Raw genomic sequence first — 19,692 nt, forward strand, 5'->3', positions numbered from 1 at the left:
TGTAAAACTTGGGGAAACAAATCCCGTTTCTTTCCTCTATCTCTTCTCTCTCCTCTCATAAGACAGATCTCCTCCAAAAAATCCTCAACTTTGATCGATCGAAACCACAAATTTTGCTGAAGTTGTTAAATTTTTGTACTTCAAATTTCCAGAAATCCACAATCTTAAGGTTTGTTATCTCTCACTTTTTTGTTGAAGAACCCTAGATTTTGAGTTTGTGTTGAATTTATAAATTATTTTGTTTGACTGATTGTGTTTTGATTTTTCTATCTCGAAATATTTCTATTTAATTTGATTTGCGATCTATATTTTTTGTTTGTGTTTTTATCTATTTGTTGATTGCTATTTTTGGTGTTAATTTCTAGGGTTTTCTGTCCTAATTTTTCTGTTTTGATTGAGTTTTATTTTTCTCAATTGAATCTCCGATCCTGCTTTTTGCTTCATGACATTATTGCTAACATGATATCAATTTCGATTTTATGCTTAAATTAGATGGTATATATTGCTATTATTGCATGTAATTTGTTGTTTATTTTGTGTTTTCCCCCAAATTTCGATTTTCATCTAAATTATATGGTTGATATCAGATTACTTAGATGGTTGATATCAATTCTGATAGCTTTGTTTTGCTAGAATTGCTAACAATCTGACCAGAAAGTCATGTAGCAAAGTAGCACTTTTATTAATGCTATGTCTTGTGTTGATATATGTCTAATGTATGATATGTTCTGTTAGTTTTATTATAAGTATTTTGTTCTGTTCAGTTCTAATATGCCTTTAAATCTGCAATTTTTTCAGATGGAGGTTAGTCAAGCTAAGGGAGAGGCAAGCAGTCGAGGAAGAGGTAAAAATAAAAGGTATTAGACGTATGAAGAAGATGCAGTTCTAATAAGATATTTGCATGAGTTGAGTTGCGATCCATAGGGAAGGCGGTGTTTGACAATTGGGTGAAGGTATGAACTGCTCTTAACAGATTATTTTGGGTCTCTTTGATAGTAAAATCTGATAGAACTTGAGATGTTCTGCAACCTTTATTTTAAAACCAGTGTCACTCAAGCAAATCTTTGTTAATTTGCTGTAGTTCAACAGATTCTCAGAAGAGTAAACAGAAATACTTGAAATGCTGCAACCTTTATTTTAAAACCAGTGTCACTCAAGCAAATCTTTGTTAATTTGCTGTAGTTCAACAGATTCTCAGAAGAGTAAACAGAAATACTTGAACCAAATTTGCATGGGATGATCATTCTATTAATGGAATGCTGTTAATTATTTATATAGTTGGCAATGGTCATACTCTTTGATGCTGTGAAGTAAGTTAATTTAGATATATAGGAAAAGGACATATAACTGTGGTTTTATTTTATGTTTCATTATTAATTTAGATATACCTTGAGTTGGTAAGATCAAATTATTAGACTGACAAGAGACCTAAAAATGAAAACAGAATAGAAGATTTATTGTGATAATTTGCTGTACTTATACCGAAACTCAGAAATCAAAGTAATGAAAATGCTTGAACCAGATATACTTTACTGCAGCAAATGAAAACTTTATATATTAAAACCTTTATATCATCATTTGTATACTTGTCCTTGACTTCCAAAAATGGTTTGATCACTGTATGGCTGTATATTAATACCTTGTGATGATAGGACAATGAAAAAGTGATGCAAAAATATACGATTAACAAGTTAACATAAATGGTTGAATTGGAGCTATAGGGGCTAAAGGGCAACATAATATATTAGTGCCACAAACTTCATAGTTCATACATGAAGATGCAATTGGGAGGTTGGAGATAGCTTGTAAGAAAGGTGATTTTTTGAGGACAGTGGTACAAATGTACAATAGATATATTTGTAGGGCTATCAGTATGACTATATAGTACCTTTTGGCACTTGTGCTACACAATGACACTACTACACTGTCAAAACCTTCACCCTAAAGCAAAGTTATTAAGGCCACAAAAGGCTAAAGCCTATCATGTTCTTATATTCTGTTTTGATGCATTTTTCAGTCATATATGAACTATAACTATAAGATACAAATGTTTCATGTTTTAGACTTGAATTAGAACTTGATTTTGCTGGTGCATCTTGGAACATATCTGGTTTGTTGCTCTTTAATTTCACTTGCTGATTTGAACTCTTTTTGAAGTATGAAAACCATTCTTGGAATGTTGGTTCTATCTCTTTGATATTTATGCTAGCAGTTATACTTTTACATGTTTTGACTTGTTGTATTCTCTTATATGGCAGACTCATAAGAAAGCTAAGGGGTTGTTTGGAGTTCCATTCATTCACTATGAAACTCTTGCGGAGATATACGCAAAAGACAAAGCTACCGGAGATGCAAGTGAGTCGTTTGTTGATGCTATAGAAGATATGGATCAAGAGATTGATAAGCAACCATTGAATGTCAAGAGTGATGAAGAAGATGTGAATTCTCATGGCGGAAGAACATAAGCTTCGCATCTTCTATCAAGCGCCAACTAATATGAAGAAACAATATGCAATTGATCTTCTTAAGAAGAAGTAGAAGTTTTGTCCTAAGTTGTTATTGGAGTTGATGTTTCAATGGTTTTTGAATGCTTTTTTTTTATTTGAGAATACTAGAATTTCAATGCTTTTGTAATTAATAATTTATGTGACTTTGCCTATATGTGCATATGATATATTATGGTAATCGGTTCAAAAATATATATATATATATATGTGTGTGTGTGTGTGTGTGTGTGTGTGTGTGTGTGTGTGTATGTATGTATATTATGGTAATTAGTGTTGCTCTACATTGTATAATGCATAGCAAAAGTTAGCCAAGACAACAAAAAATAAAAGGAAAGCTATTTGTTTCCAAGTTATCTATGCCAAACAAGAGGAAAGGGATTGGTTATAATTGTTTACGTTTCCTTAGTAATGTCAAACAACTAATAAGAGTAACACTATATATTACCCTTTCCCCTCCTAATTTGTTTCCATTCCCTTACATTTACTAATTAGCTACCAAACGCCCCCTTAATTGAAATGGGGCCATATTTGATTTTTGAATCCACTAACTATGTCAATTTTGGGATAAATAAATTCTAAGGTTTGTCAAAAGAGGAGAGAGAAAGAGAAGGGAAGGGCACTAATTAAATAGGGAAGTTAGAATTAGAGGAAAACATGAGAAAAATTGGAAGAGATAGTGTTTATTTAAATATGGGTCAATGCCTAAAGGTTGAAGTCAACTCTCGAAATACAATATAAAGTCTCACTTCACAATCAAAAATGCATAAAATGTCCACTTTAGCCAAGTTTTTTTTTTAAAAAACGTTATATTCTTACAATAGAGTAAACATAAATACAAGGTACCGAACTTTACAAATAGTTGCGGATGAGGTACTAACGTTTGGGGTGAAGCAAACAAGGTACTCAAAGTGGTTACCTCCCCAAATGACCTTGTACAACCGGTAAACTAAGCATAAATAAATAAATAAATAAATAAATAAAGGAAATTAAAATTCTATCACAAATAACTTACAACATGTTGTTTAGGGGGATAAATGAAGAGGGATAAGGATTTGGGAAAAGGGATATTAAAATGGAAATTTTGTCAGAAAAAACCATTTATAACAACTTTTTTGTTGAAAAAAACCTTATAAAAATTTTTTGGCAAGGAGAAACCAGATTATAAAATATTTTTGTTGAAGACAACCAAGGGTCACAATCCGGCGTTGACTGGTCCTTTTCCGGCATTGACTCTACATGTGCCGGTCACATTACCTATTTTTTTTACTAATCCCACTTAATTTCTTCTAATTCCCCCCCTAATTTGCCTCTTAATCTTTTGTTTTAATTTTTCCCCTTTTTCTTATAATTGATTAATTTCCCTCCTTTTCCTCTCCTCTCCTCTCTCATCTAAAGAGGTAATTAATCCTCTATGCTGCTACGTTCTACCATATCGTGTCGTCACTCTTGAAGCTGGAAATTAATCAATGGGTTTAATTTCCACCCACACAAAACAACAAGTTTAGTTAATATAATGCTTTGAATTTAATTGAGGTGGGTTTCGTATTTTGGGTAATTTTTTTCTGAATTTTTTTTTTATTTGCTCTACATTGGTGAAGACCAAAGTAAGGAAGGAGGCAAGTGTTGGAGTTGCGTTGTGTTTGAATGGAGCCATGAATGCTGCATTATTGAGATTGATAAGAGCAATTAGTGCAAAATTAAAAAAAAAAAAAAAAAAAGGGGGCAAAAAAACCCCTAATTTTTCACATACCTACAAATATGATGAACTAGGCAACAATTAAACACCTCTGTTACTGTATCCTTGGTCGAATTTATTATCCAAACACTATTGTTGCAATTAATTCAAAAAACCATGACAATTCAAGCAGAGAGGATAGAGGAGGAGAAAGAAGAGAGAGGAGAGAGAAGGAGGGCAATTATAAGAAGGGGGAAATTAAAACGAAAGGTTAAGAGGAAAATTAGGGGGGAATTAGAAGAAATTAGGTAGGATTAGTAAAAAAATAGGTCATGTGACCGGCACATGTAGAGTCAATGCCGGAAAAGGACCAGTCAACACCGGATTATGACCCTTGGTTGTCTTCAACAAAAATATTTTGCAATCTGGTTTTTCCTTGCCAAAAAAATTTTATAAGGTTTTTCCCAACAAAAAAGGTGTTATAAATGGTTTTTTCTGACAAAATTTCCTATTAAAATCCTATGTTTGTTTCTATGGATTGGGATTAGTGAGAGGGATGGAACAAGGATAAAATCGCCTCTTATCCTCAATTTCTATACCTAGGGGGTTGGAATAAGAATGATGGATAGGGATTAAAACTAAATGACATTTATACCCTTAGTGAAGAAAAAAAAATAAAGGAGAAAGATAGGATTAGTAAGGGTATTTTTGTAACTTTGTTACTTATTCTACTTTTATCCCTAACTAATACCAAACAAAGGATAACACTTTATTTAATCCTTATCCCACCCAAAATTCTTCATCCTTATCCTACCCTCTCATCCTTCTTATCTCTATCCCACATACCAAACGCCCTGTTAAAGTACTAAAGTTTGGATAATTTCCACAAATTTCTTAATTGCAAGTACACTTATCTTCCATTAAAGCAGTTTGAGAGCTTTCTCTCCATTGAAGCAACTTCTTCATAAAAAATAAAAAAAAAATTAAAATATATATATATATATATATATATATATATATATATATATATATATATATATATATATATATATATATATATATATATATATATATATATATATATATATATATATATATATATATATATATATATGTATATATATATATATGTTTGTAAATTATTCTTTGTATTTTGTTTATTTTGTAAATTGCTTTCCTAAACCCAGGTAAACCTAATTGTGCATGTATATATACTCTTCGCTAATTCCCTAAAAAAAAAAATTGCTAACGAATGAGAAGTCCGACATCACACTTCTGTCAATAAGCATCAAAGAAGACAATTAAAAAGCAATTAAAAATTTAAAAAAATTAATGGCCGAAAATGAAACAATTAGAATTCTAAAATAAAAAATTTCCCGAATTAAACTTCACACCTAAAAATAAAAAATAATATATATATATATATATATATATATATATATATATATATATATATATATATATATATATATATATATATATATATATATATATTTATATTTATATTTATATTAGGTAAAATAACGTATGAATTGTACAAAAAAATTTAATTGATGATTAAAGAACATAAATTATAGAAAAAGAAAGGGAAATTCTCATTGGTAGCCATCAACTTTTTCTTATTTTCATTGGTAGCCACTTTGTATATTAATTATCTTTAGTAGCCTTTAACTTTTAAAATGTTACTTCCGTAACCTTATATGGTTAAAAACCGTTAATTGGTTGTTAAGTTTAACCGAGGTTAGTTTTATAAAAATTAAAAAAAAATTAACTAAGGTTAATTATATTATACTTTGATTAATTAAAAAAAAAAAAACACCCTCCCCTTACCATTCCAGCCACCCCCTCTCCTTTCCCCCTCCGCTGCCGGCACCGGCCCACCCTTTCTCGCCGGCGCCCAATTCCCGTCACCCCAGCCCCAGCCGTCCCCCACACTACTACTCATGTTGCCACCCCAGCCCCAGCCGTCCCTCCACACTACTACTCATGCTGCCTCCCCTGCTCCCTCACGCACCAAACCCGCAACACCAGCCAGCGACCGGGCAACTCCCCACAACCGTCACATAGTAGCTGCCGAACAACCAACCACCGTCACACCAACCCGCAGCCAGCAGCGCCAAACCGCCGTACTACCGAGCAGCGCCGCAAGCTCCAATTTTAGGCCAACCAATCCCACCCAGCAACCGAATCAAATATCACCACCATGCCCTCACCATAATCGAACCACCATGGAGAACATGGATTACGCTGCAAAGGGAAATTGTTATTTGATGATTACAAAAACCATCTTACCTCACAAATTATTTCAATGGAAGACAGAAAGCTCAAAAGCCGTTTCGATGGAGAACTCAGAGAGTCAAAAGTAAGCTATAAGGAGGCTTAGATTTATCTTTCATCAAACAATTTGGGGGAGAATTCTAAGAGAGAGAAATAATTAATTAGCAAAGGGAGGAGAGAAAGAGGAACAGTACGGGGGTGGAGCAAGGGGAAAGAAGAAAAGATTTTTTTGTTAATTATTAATTTTAAAGATTAATTAACAATTAAAATGACTCTAATCAAAGTTAACTTTTATTTTAACGTTTTTAACCATATAAGGTTACGGAAGTAACATTTTAAAAGTTGAAGGCTACCATAGATAATTCATATACAAAGTGGCTACCAATGGAAATAAGCAAAAGTTGATGGCTACCGAATTTCCAAAAAAGAAATTAAGGGGGAAAAGAAGAAAATAAAAGTATTTAAAATCATCAAGAGCTTGTGAGAATTGTAGGCAAATATCTCCCTAATTTTCACTCTCCTTTGGAAACAATTACTGAAAAAAAAAATAAAAAAAATAAGGCAACAAAGTTTGGAAGTAACTATGGAAGAGGTGAAGTTTGGATGGGTTTTTGGTTGAATTAATGTTTAATTAATTCATGAGTAGGTAGAAGAGAGAGAAGAGAAAATCATGTATATTTGGGTAATTGGGTGTTCTATTACATGAGTTTTTGGTTGATTTTAGGTATATTTTCATGATAGAAGGAACCATTTTACCTGCCATGTAAGGAAGGAGAGAGAAAGTAAGGAAGGAGGAGGAGATAATAAAAATAAAAAATAAAAAGGAAAAATTAGAGAATTATACCATAAAAATTACAAAAATTTGATTATAACACCACAAAATTTCAAACTTTTATTATAACAACACAAAAAAAAACACATAAATTAGATTTTACCACCTCCTAAAGGATTTTTAGATGGAATCTGTTAGTAGGACCCACTATGGACACATGTAAATTAGGTATTGGTTATAAAAAAAATAAAAAAAAAAAAAAAAAAAAAAAAAAAACCTTATCAAAACCTAACCCAGCCACTAGCCCACCATTGGCCACCCTAACCCCCACCGACGGCAGCATAACCCTAGACACCAGCATCGCTTGCCCCACCCAAAACCAGCCCAACCACCACCCTCAAAACCTTGCGACTCCATCCCTTCCCCCTCCCCGAAACCACCCAATCCATTCAACCACTGCAAAAACCACCCCAACCTTCGCCTAGAAATCGAAATCCGCCTCCTAGATATCGAAATCCACCGCTAGAAATCAAAACCCCCTCTCCATTTCCGATGGACGAGGTTTAATTCGCGATCTGGCGTCTTCTTCATCGTTGGTACGGTGTGTGAGGTGGTTGCGGGGGCTGGGCTGGGGTGGTTTTCGGAGAGGGGGAAGGGAGGAAGTGGTAGAGTTGGCAGTTTTGGTGGGGTCAGGGGGGTTCCTGTGGCTGGCTTTGGGCTTTCGGCGACCGACTTTGGGCTTTCGGCGACCGACTTTGGGCTTTCGGCGACAAGGGCATGTGATTCCAGCGGTGAGGTTGGGTTGGGTTAGGGTTTACGGTTTTTTTCCTTTTTAAAAAAATTTTGTTTTTATTTTTATTTATCTTTTTTTAAACAAATCGCTGAGGACACGTGTCCACAGTGAGCCCACTAACGGATTCCATCCAAGAATTCGTTAGATGGTGGTGAAATCAAATTTTTCTGATTTTTTTTTGTGGTGAAAAGTTTGAGATTTTCTGCTGTTATAATCCAATTTTTGTTAAATTTGTTGTGTTGAGTATTTTCTAATTTTTCAAAAAAAAAAAAAATGCCTTCAATTTTTTTCCCCGACCTGGTTCGAGGCACACCTCATCAATTACTTTTTTTTTATTATAAAAATCCATTTAACCGGTCAAACAAGTAACTATCGGAAAAGTTACCTCTAATGACTATTTCAGTCCCTTATTTGCTTCAGCCTAAACATCAGTGTCTTAGTTACAAGTAAATCTATACTTTAGTATAATGGTTACTCTCTTACAATATGGGTCACATAAAAGGTCCTCCCTTTTTGTATATACGACTCCCCAACCCCTTATCTCATGCCTGTAACTCCTTATTTGGTGACCCAAAAATTTGTGCCGTTAGAGATTCATTCAACTATTGGATTATTCTTTTAGACAATTATATACCCTTCTTTTTTGTTGAAGAATGAACCCCTCAATAATCATTTTGATAACTTGGCTTGCTTCTCCCACATCGAACAAAAGATGTCATATTCTTTTAAAAGATCTACTTTTTGATTTTTTTTATTTTTAAAATGCAATAAAGTACACACAATTGCACTTTTGTACTTCTAATCATTGGGATTAAGGAATCACCAAATTCCTTAATTTCCACGGAAAATTAGATTCAGCACAAGATGAAGGGGCAAAATAGTATAATTTTTTGGAAAATTCTACACAAAACCCTCAACTATTCACTTTTCCACGCTGTACCCCTTCCTTTTAAAAGCTCTACCCTGTAACCTCAAGGTCCATTTATTGACTACACTGTAACCTTGCCATAAATCCTCCGTTACATATTGCCGTTAGTGGAGCCCACTTTACACCTACACTGTAAACTTTTAAAAGTAGTATTTGAAATAATTACATAGATATTAACATACTAATCAGCCAGATATAAAGGTACTCAAACCTTGTACCAATCTTATGTTATGCACTAAAAGATTTATCTTTACAACAATTACATCTTAACTGCGGCCCTTCGTATAACATCTAATGCCCATCACTCGCTAGCATCCTATACATGGCGTCACCTCAAAAGCTTTGGGCCAATATTGGAAGCCATCCAAGAACTGAGCACATCAATAAGGTGCTCCATGTCCTTGGAGGTTTCTGCACGAAGAATCTGAGAGTCCATTCCCAGTGAAGTGCTGATATCCTTAGCCACCGTCTCCCATGGAGTCCCTGCAATCAAATTTGACAAAAGCTCACTTCCACGATTAACTGCATCAGCCATTGCAGGAGGAACATCAGGGAGAGCCTGCCAAACAAAAGGTTAATCAGTCAGTCATATTTTGTCGCTGAAAAGTACACTGATACAATAGGAAGACCAGTCTTAAGCAATCATAGAATTCATAGTACATGAGAAAATTTAGGCCTAATGCTTAGACAAATTCACCTGCTGCAAAGGTGTACCATGGTCGCCCGGCACTGCACGAATGGACATATCCAGCTCAGAACTAATAGCAGAATCAACACTCAATACTTGTGCCAGTGTTGACGTCTCGTCTATAATATCATCTTTAAACTTTATTAAAAGATTCCTTCTTATGCCATAGTACGTTTTAATCTGAAACACTCAATAGAAGAATAAATCAGGTAAATTTGTATGAATATAGTACACACAAAAATTTAGTAGACAGGTGAACTGTCAAGCATTTTCAGCAAGTTATCATTTTCAGCATTTTCAGCAATTTAAAAAGGGCATACTTTAGGTTAATTATATCACTTAGAAGTAAAACAAAACCTTAATTAATTCCATTATATCTCCAAAAGGTTATTAGTTACACCCAATACTAGATAACTAATGTCAGAGTGGAGGTTATCTGTTCAAGAACTGCTCAGAGATTTGAAATTACTTAGGATCATAATTATCTCCAAGCTGAAGGGGAGGGAGGAGGGCAAACAGAAAGAGTAATTTAGAAACACAAATCAGATGAAAGCAGAAATGGACTAATTAAAAGAGGAGGTTCCACATACAAGGCGTCGAGTTTCTTCAGGTTTTGGACTGAAGTTTTCTCTTCCTTTAGCCAAGTCCATGTACAAGGGTGGAAGTTGCTCAATCAAGGGAAGAACCTGCTTCATGATAGGAGGGCTAAGGTTCTCCAACTGCTTCAAAGTTGTCTCTGCCTATATAAAAACACCTGTTATTCGGCAGTCAATCTTGGAAATATTCAATTATAGCAAGAAGAGTAAACTTTCCATAGAAGAAAAGCACACACATAAACCACCTGCCCCTTTCTCAAATAAAAAAAATAAAAAAAGGATGAGAAAAGAAATTGAGCTGGCAAATGTTAGTGTATTGCTAAAATTGGCTAAGTGAATACAGTTGATTTTCTAACCGTAGTCACTTGTGTTACACTACTACAAGGAATAAAATCCACACTAATCAGACTTTCTCAAGTGATGGTGGCTTAGTTATCCCATCTGAGAGCCTGAGTTCATCACTAGTCAAATTATTGTTGACACTGGACAATCATTCTTAGAAATGAACTTATTAGAAGTACAATAAAAAAAATCTAACAAGTTCATGCTTTTATTCAAACATTCAAAAAGCTATGTTTCCATCTCTACCACCTCCAAACTTTAGCATACCCAATATTGATCCAACCCAAACTTAAACTGAGCTTAAGAGCTTAAGAAATTGATCTAATTCGATAGTTATCCAACCCAAACCTAACCCGGCCTTAAATTTACCTTCCAAAAAACCAGCCTTAAACCCAACTCGACACAACTGTATCCTGAAAATGAACCTGACCAGAATCTGACTCGAATTAAACTCGATTTGCATTCAAAAGAGTAAATAGCCTGAAATGATATAACCTGACTGAATTTAACCAGACCCAACATGACCCAACCCATATATGACCGAGACTGACATGACCTGCCTTGAATCGACAGCTATAGGTAACACTAACAGTCTTGCAATAGATGTGTAGCAAATTATGTTCTTAGGATAAGATTAGCTGCATCTTCAATTTGTTACCATAATTCTGTTTCTAAAAGGAGTATAAAAAGTTTTGAAATCTAATCTTCTTTATTGAAGATGGGTTTTAACCAAGCTACCCTGCTAATATGCTATAGTGATGCTCCATAAACATAAATATTTAATTGATCGATGTAGAAGAGAATAACAGACCTCAAGCATACAGAAAATTATTTATACATTTAAGCATGCAATTGCTACAAAAACTCTGAAGTACTACTTACTCCAAGCCGCATTGTCTCTGATGATGCTATTTGTGATAGAAGTGGCCCCATACTTTGAGTCATTGGGAGGAAAACAGGTGAAAACAGTGGAATAGCTTGGCTTGGGTCCTGTCAGCTCAGCAACAAGCAACAATATTTCTCAGTGATAAGAAGCAGAGGGAGGATAGAAATAGCACATCTTTTATATTTTATCTATAGTGTAATGTTGGTTTGGTCAGACACAACCAACGTAATAATAAAATGAAGGACTGGCATAATGTATATTTAACCCTGAAAACTAATAAATAATACATAGATGTAGCCAGTGTAAAAAGCAGACAACAAAAGATACATGAGTACATTAAAAAAAAACACAAAAAAAAAAAAAAACAAAAACTTGCCAGTATAAAAATGAAGTGGAAAAAAAATAAAAAAAATAAAAAAAATCAACCAAGGGGGGAGGGAAGGAAGAGACCTACAATGAACAAGACTCTGGAATGGACCTCAAGCTAAGAATAGAATTCAGTTTCAATAAGTAGTCTAAAACACACTTTTTCTGTAAGCTAAAATTTCTATGGCATATCAAAATCAGCATCTTTAAAAATGATACATTTAATTAGGCTTACCAACCAAATGACTGATGTGGTATAAAATTGAAACTTTCAAGTAGAACGATTCATGTCCTTTCCTGGAGACAAGCATTAAGAAGTAGGGTCCCCATAAATGTACTTCCAAGCAAGGAGTGATGCTAGATTATTTTAGAATTTAAGCCTTCAGTGCTTTTACATTTTGCAGGTAAATTATGTCATACTTGGGACTTTGGACTAGGGAGACACAGGGGGTGGATGGCTCTGGTTTGGGTATGATTTGGCATCTTTGGTTAGAGAGAAAAACCATCAATTCTAAGAACATAAGCCCTAAAGAGGAGGTGGGGAGTTTTGTGCAACAGAGAGGTCTACTTGGCATCAATATTGTACCAACAAGGCCATATCAGATCTTTATGAAGTTGGGAAGCTCTGTCGACATCATGCAAGAAGTTAGTGAGTTTGATAGGGCATTCATGTGCAAGGTATCCTATCTTTGTTTAATTCAAAGCTAAATAAATTGAAGGCTCATAAAAAAAAATATATATTGCCTTTGTTTTCTTTTGAATGCAACACATTACATGCTGTCATTTCAATCATTAATATCTATTATTACTAGCATGTAAAAATTATATAAATTTGACATCAATAAAGTATAAGCCGATACGAATGTAAGTGATCCCACACAACTATAATTTTTCCTTAACTATAAATCATAAAAGCAAGTCAAAATGGAGTATATGAACAGTAAAAGTCAAAGTGTTACATTTAAAAGAAAACAGAGGATCAACTACTGAGGTACAACACAATGATAAGACAAAGCAAAGTCATTCAACAACGCACATCATGATTGAATAATCCAAGATTTGGCCAACTAGGTAACTAAAAGAACTCTTTTTTAGCTATGTAACATATTACTATCAACATTTTGGCAAAAATATTTAACAAGCAAACTAGCAGTTCCTATTCCCACATAAGCACATGGTGACAATGGAAAAATCTATCTCCAGCTTGATCCAAAAAATCGTTGTAGCAAAATTCTTTTGGCATATTTAACCTACATACTTAGTCCCATTAACATATACCAACAAAATGAAACCATAAAATGAGTATATGATACTTAAAACTCAAAAGATATTATATGGTTAGATTTTCTGATTGAATTCCCACAAATTAATACATAAGGAACCCCTAGTAATTATGTCAATAATTGGAACCTTTTGTCAACTAAGAGCTTAGTGATGCCTCCTGAGGCCTTGTTAGACTTTTGGCTTCATATCAAATTAAAACAAGTTATGCGAGAATTTTCAATTAATGCTAATGGAATTATTACATATTACAAAATTGTGAAAACTTACTATATTATTAATTAATTTCTATAAAAATAGAACCCCCACATACTACTAAATTACTAATACTAATACATAAGGAATCAAACAAGATAAGTAAGATATTAGCTGCTGCATACATAGGTTATGTATAATCATCCAAGAAACTTATTGATGCTATTGGTGTCTTATCAATCCTATCAGACTTGTAGAGTTTTTCCAATTTCAAAGTAGTTGCATCTGCTTTTCTATTACTAGTTCAAAAAAGTAGTCAATTTTGAAACCAGTTACTAAGCGAATTTAAACTGGTTGATGGTTAGGGGGAAGGCCATGCACTGATATACTCCTTCCTGAAACCCAAAGCACATATTAATACATTATTGACAATCACCCATCAACAAGTTAATATAGCATGTAGCCAAAAGCAAATTTGCAGTCCCTCGGACTTTCAAAGCCTTCAAAACCCCCACCCCGGGGGGGGGGGGGGGGGGGGGGGGGGGGGGGGGGAGGTTTTACAGAAAAAGAGTGAAAACCTTAAAGAATTTGAGCTACTTGAAAACCGACTGTCAACACTAGATCTCTAGATGCATACAAGCATTTCATCTGTGTCCGATGTAATATATAGACATTAAGTCACAGATTCTCATGGCCAAAAGGAGAAAGGTACCTTGTTGTTGAATGCCATCAATACATTCCCATTTCGCTGCACAGCATACCTTGACCCTGAGAACCACATCAATCTCATAAAACAGTTAAAAGATGGAAAATAATTAGAGATAGTGGTTAGATATACATAGTGAAATACCAATTAATAGGTGGAGGACAGAGCCCAGTGAATGCCCAATGCCAAAAGTAGGAAGTTCATCAGCCTACACAAAAAAAATATATAAATGTACTAGCAAAATTACATAGCAACAAGCCAACAAGAGAAACACAATAACATTGAAAACTCACTGTTTCCTGTAGAGATCGACGACAATGGTCGAACTTAAATTGCACTTCATCTGCAATGGAAAAATGATCAAATCCACTAGCATATGGTGTTGCAATCACCAATATACCCCTGTGACATTGAAAATGTTCTGTCATGCCCTAAATTATACATGCATATATAAACAGAATTAATATTTTTACAAGATGATAAATTCTATCAGTCTTACAATAAAAGTAACCTTACTTTTCACAGAGGCGTTCAAGAAAATAATGATAGGCAAGCTGTGGAGCAGCTCCAACAAATATACCACCAATAAAATGTACAACTGACCATGGTTTTGAGTGTTTTGGTCCCAGCACCCAAGCACCCTGAAAAACTAAAGATTAACCAAACTTGCAAGAGTATTTGTAATCAGATAAATAAAACATATGTACATCCAGCAGCAAGTCATAAATGCATATATATTACAGAAGAAAACACCTTAAATATATTTTAATAATGATAAACAAAAAATTATCTGCATCCAATTCAATGAGCACACAGCAATCCAAACTCGAAATGTTCTATACACAATTACAAGATGAACTGCTAATCAACCACATAATTCAAAGACTTTCTGCCATTAAAGATACAACTTCTTAGCAAGAGCTTCAGCAAGCCAATGTAAGTATCAATGAGTTCAGCAAGGTGTCTAAAAGTCTTAAATAGCATTAAAAGAGACAATGGTTCCTCTTCCATAAAAGAACAACAGCACAAGCTCAGAGATTTCTCGCAATACAACTGAAACAATCAGTCATCACCATTAGATCAACCCCAATTTAAAATTAGTTCCATAAGTACTTACAAAAATAAACGAAGAAATACATGAATCAAATCGATTTCTTACTCATTAGAGTTCTATGGAAAGGTAAAATCCCATTGATTTTCATTCTGAATGAAACACTACACTTCAGGACTGAGCACCTTTAACAGAATGGTGTTTTAGAAGGTTTAGGAAATTGGACTGCAGAAGTTGATATTTTTACATTGATATCAAGCCAGATCACAGCATAGATTCACTCTTCACCTTATAACACTCCAAAAGTCCAAATACTTGACAACAATTTAAGATCACGTATAGACTTAGATTTCCAATAACACAAGGAAACCTCCTTACATTTTTACTTCAACCATTAATCAAAGAATCTCGGCCTTATTGGTTTGGCAATTTTCCATTTAGCTTGTTAATGTGCTGAGCGTGTCAAAAAAACAAATAAAATGATTGGTAAATTAAATTCAAATCAACTGAATATTGACTTGAGCATAAAAGAAGAGAGGTGCTTTTCCAGCCAAAACATGGAAATCTTGATCACTTTTTTAAAAAAAAAAAAACTAACAGCCGACAAATTACCATACATTATACCCCTATAAATGAATAGAATTACTAGCTGGAATATCAAGCCAAGTGAACCAAGAGAACAAAGCAATGATAAAGAAGGTTGCATCTTATTAACTATAAGTCAAGCAAGGAGGAAAAAAAAAGCCATAAAGGGGTTAAGGATAAAAAGGGAAAGGAAGACATGTGAGCCATACCCTAAGAATTTATCGATTTTATAAAAATAGAATACTGTTAGGTATTTATATAATTAAGTTAGCTTATTGAAGTTCCGACCAAAAAATTTCAATGAGACATCTAGATGATAAAGCTATAAGAAAGATTATTTTGAAAATTTAAAAAAGCTTATAGTATTAAGAATTTAAATATTTAATTATATCATTATATGAGCTTTGAAGTAATAACGTTGTAAGAATTAATACAAATCACATATTCCTACTTTAATCAACCCATGTCATGTTAATATTGCTTCCTTCATCCTTAATTACTCCCCCCCCCCCCCCGCCCAATATTTCCTTAATTTGATGTCCCAATCACAAAAGTAAAACTCGGCCATTCCAGAATGGCCATCTTGTATAGGAATTTGGTATTGCTGCTTTGCAAAACCCAGTCGTTCCGCCTGTTACATATTTTGGATTTTCAGTTCTGCAAAATCCCATTAATTTAGCACAGCAACAGAAAGCACGTCTTTCTCCCCGCATTGTCTGTTACAAAGCTGTGACTCATAGTACTTTGTGCTAGAACAAATTTTTTCACCCGTTACATTCGTTCTTATTTTAGGTTGACCAAAATATTTTTATCAATTAATAGAGTTATTTATAAAGTCCTTTCTGCCTCAATCGGATTATTGTTACAGCACTCATGACTGCATCAGCAAATTTTTTCTACTCCTCTCTACTTTGAGTTCTGAGTTCGATCCCACATTCACATACCCTTTTTTTTTTTTTTTGGTACTTGCATTATAACTTTAACACAAGGTTTAAGGGCAAATAAAAGGGACAGGGGGAGTTCTTGGTCTATTAAAGTGTATGAATTACATGTGAATTCCATCTTGACATTCACAACGAGCCTCGTTGTTACTTCACCAACCACTAATTGAAAAAGATAAATAACCGCTAATTTTTGGAATAACTAAGATTCTAGAACTTATGAAAATCTCATAAAGGATGCATCTCAAATCTCAATTGTCAAACATAAAACCTATGACCATTTACTATTTCAAATTGCACAAAATAATGTGACGGCACCTCAACTTCACTCCAGTTGCTAGCTCCACCCCAGGCATCTTGTGATTGTTTTACTGTTTCTGTAATTAATCTGCAAGGGGGAAAAAGATCTGTTGGTCTATTTAATTCAAGATTTCACTTTGATGAGTGGCATTGACATATTATGTTACATGCTAAGTTTCTAATAAGATAATGAGCAATCATAGGAAAAGTAGCATGTAGACACATGAAATCACTACCCTTATAATCGAATCCGACAACAGAAGTTTTTTTCTTATAAAAATCAACAATCTTATAAAAGAAACTACAGATTTTGATGCCTCACGTCTCTTTCAATGAACAAATAAAGCCATGTGAAAGTAAATTAGCCATCTTAAAAACTCGAGGACATTAAGAACTGTGGGTGTCTGGTGGGGGCAATAGGGTGCAAGAGAAATCACTTGTAGGTTCCCTTGAGGTGAAGGTGATTTAGCACAAAAGGTAAATCTCCTCCTCTCGTTTTTGTAAAAGTTCAAAAAAATAGCATATGGATGTCAAATTTTTATAATATGTGACATTTCAATGCGTATTATAAATTCTCAAGAAACTACAGTATATTTTATACTCCATTCCATAGAATCCATACCATTAGGTACACGTTAGTTTATTGGTTGTCTCGATAAATAACATAATCTCTCTCAATCCATTATTCTTAATCTCCATGTAGAAGTCTAAGAGTGCAAAATAATGAGGGATATATGTAATTGTAGTTGACCTTTTGACTAAAAAGTGAAAACAAATAAACAGTTACTCTGTCAAGGTGTGCTCCTCTCCATTTTGCTTCATAAGGAATTACAAGGCTCTAGGATCCTTCTAGAGTACTATACCAATCTTGTGATAAAATAAGCGAAATTAGCACAAAACTAACGTGACTAAAAAGAGCCAAACAAAGTTTCACTAGGTTAAAGAAAAAAATCCACAATAACTTCCTTTCATTATAATAGGAAGAAAATATATATCATATGTACAAGCGAGTCAAAAATATACATCAAGACTGAACGCATTACGTCTCAAGCAAACAGCCTACTGCACAAATATAGTTCATCACTCCCCAAAGTTATAATCTCCACCATCTAAACGTGAAGCAACATGTAACATAAGCACCAACCTTCTCTCAAAGAAACAAAACCTTACCAAGCGAGTAACCCGTGGTTCATGTACTATTCCATAAGTGAAGTATTAAGACATATCTTGATATCTTCTTTATTCCCAAAGAGCTTATTGATACTCCCTCTGTCCCTTTTAGATTGCCCAGAATGCTTTATTTTTTATTAACCACTTTAAGAGTAGGGAAAAATAGATGCAAGTGGGTTGTCTTTTTCTACTATTATTAGAAAATAGTGGAGAGACACACAGAGACAACATACCAAAAATGTTATGAGACAAACTCAAAGGGACAACCAAAAGGGAAATTTGGGCGTTCTATTTAAGTTAACTTTGTTCGTCTTGCATCTAGATAGTTGAGTGGAATTGCCCACCCCCTCCTACCATATTTCTCAGGCAGAACAGAAAGGAAATTATATTGTTATTCCTTTGATAAATCATCATAGGGATTACTACTTAATTTAGTGCTTGTTTGGATGAATATAGGAGGTGCAAATTGTTAAGAAATCTATCTTCATGTGTTATTGTGTTTCTTAGGAAATGCTTAATATTGTTTGTTTAACATTGGATGTGAAAATTCCATGGTTAGTTCTACTTACCTAGGAATTAAGTTGGGTCCATTTTGTAAGACTTGAAATTTTCTAGGAATTTCTACTTCTTATGAATTTGTCGACCAAACATCACAAACAATTACAATTCCTAGGAATTCAACTTCCTTTTTCTTTTTTTTTTTTTTTTTTTTTATGTCAACCAAAACCTCAACTAATTCTGAAATTGACCATCCAAACAAAACATGCACAAAGACAGACAAACAATGAAATCAAAATCAGCAAATTAACACAAACTCTTACAATAAAAATTTAACTTCCAAATTCAGAATATAAAATTGAACCAAAGTGCAACCTCAATCAAATTAAATTGAAAACAATGATAATAATAAATAACAGTTATAGCAATTATAAAGTAAAAAGAATAGTATACCTCTCAAAATCGCGGTAAACTTGGATAGAAGTAGAATCAGTGATTCCACTAAGATTATTAGGAGTTTCAGGATTGCAGCGAACACGAAGGTCACGGTTATGGCGGAGAAACTGTTGCTTGCAACAAATATGATTTCTACGATGAATTGATTCGGCGACGAAACTTGTAGAATTGCTACGACTACGATGATGATGATGATGAAGTTGAAGAGATGGAGTTTGAGTTTGGAATGATGATGAAAATGGCGGAAATTTTTGGAGAGGTGATGACGTGAACCAGTAAGATACCGCCATTTTTTGTACTATCTGAAGTATTGAAGTCGTAAGTTCAATTTTGGAAACAGAAAGTTTTTAGTTTTTTTTTTTTTTTTTTTCTTTCTTTTGTTTTTTTGGGTATGGCTGGAATTGTTAAAGAGAGTACGACTCTCTCTCCTCTTTTTAGACTTCCTAGCTTTCTTCAGGTGGCAGCCGGAAGAAGTACTCGTATTACTGGTGGACGCCCTTAGAGCAATTTCAATTAGCTTGTCATGTCACGTAAGCTTTTGAGTTAATTATTATTTTAGCTACTTTTTGCTCCAATGACTAGCTAAAAGCTTAGTAGTCATCGTTGGATAGAAAATACATGAAAAGGGATTAATTGGTGCAATGAACATTTTATTTTGACAAATTTAATTGGTGCAATG

At 33.9% G+C, this 19,692-nt stretch overlaps 1 protein-coding gene across 2 annotated transcripts; it reads right to left on the bottom strand.

The window, feature by feature from the left end:
• Positions 1-8,941: 8,941 nt before the first annotated feature.
• LOC145576692 (uncharacterized) lies at positions 8,942-19,417 on the bottom strand. Of its 2 annotated transcripts, XM_081634416.1 has the most exons (10): positions 19,011-19,416; positions 16,908-16,977; positions 14,529-14,653; positions 14,306-14,414; positions 14,157-14,220; positions 14,019-14,074; positions 11,461-11,568; positions 10,231-10,380; positions 9,650-9,820; positions 8,944-9,511 (listed from the first exon to the last, which is right to left on the bottom strand). In XM_081634416.1, the coding sequence occupies exons 1-10, from the start codon at positions 19,301-19,303 to the stop codon at positions 9,281-9,283; spliced, it is 1,377 nt and encodes a 458-aa protein (XP_081490542.1). In that variant the 5' UTR covers positions 19,304-19,416; the 3' UTR covers positions 8,944-9,280. The 2 variants fall into 2 exon arrangements, with proteins under 2 accessions (XP_081490543.1, XP_081490542.1); XM_081634417.1 differs by lacking the exon at positions 16,908-16,977 and having other exon boundaries at positions 8,942-9,511; positions 14,306-14,355; positions 19,011-19,417.
• Positions 19,418-19,692: the final 275 nt, after the last annotated feature.

This window comes from Chenopodium album, chromosome 13 (assembly GCF_948465745.1).
Source record: "Chenopodium album chromosome 13, dcCheAlbu1.1, whole genome shotgun sequence".
NCBI lineage: Eukaryota > Viridiplantae > Streptophyta > Magnoliopsida > Caryophyllales > Amaranthaceae > Chenopodium > Chenopodium album.

What these genes read in the sequence shown, in the direction of transcription:
- LOC145576692 (XM_081634416.1), bottom strand. Translation starts at nt 19,303, where the DNA reads ATGGCGGTATCTTACTGGTTCACGTCATCACCTCTCCAAAAATTTCCG. An exon ending in TGATGGCATTCAACAACAAG is followed by an intron (nt 11,569 to 14,018) that starts GTACCTTTCTCC and finishes CTGAGCTGACAG; the next exon opens with GACCCAAGCCAAGCTATTCC. An exon ending in ATGGTACACCTTTGCAGCAG is followed by an intron (nt 9,512 to 9,649) that starts GTGAATTTGTCT and finishes TTTGTTTGGCAG; the next exon opens with GCTCTCCCTGATGTTCCTCC.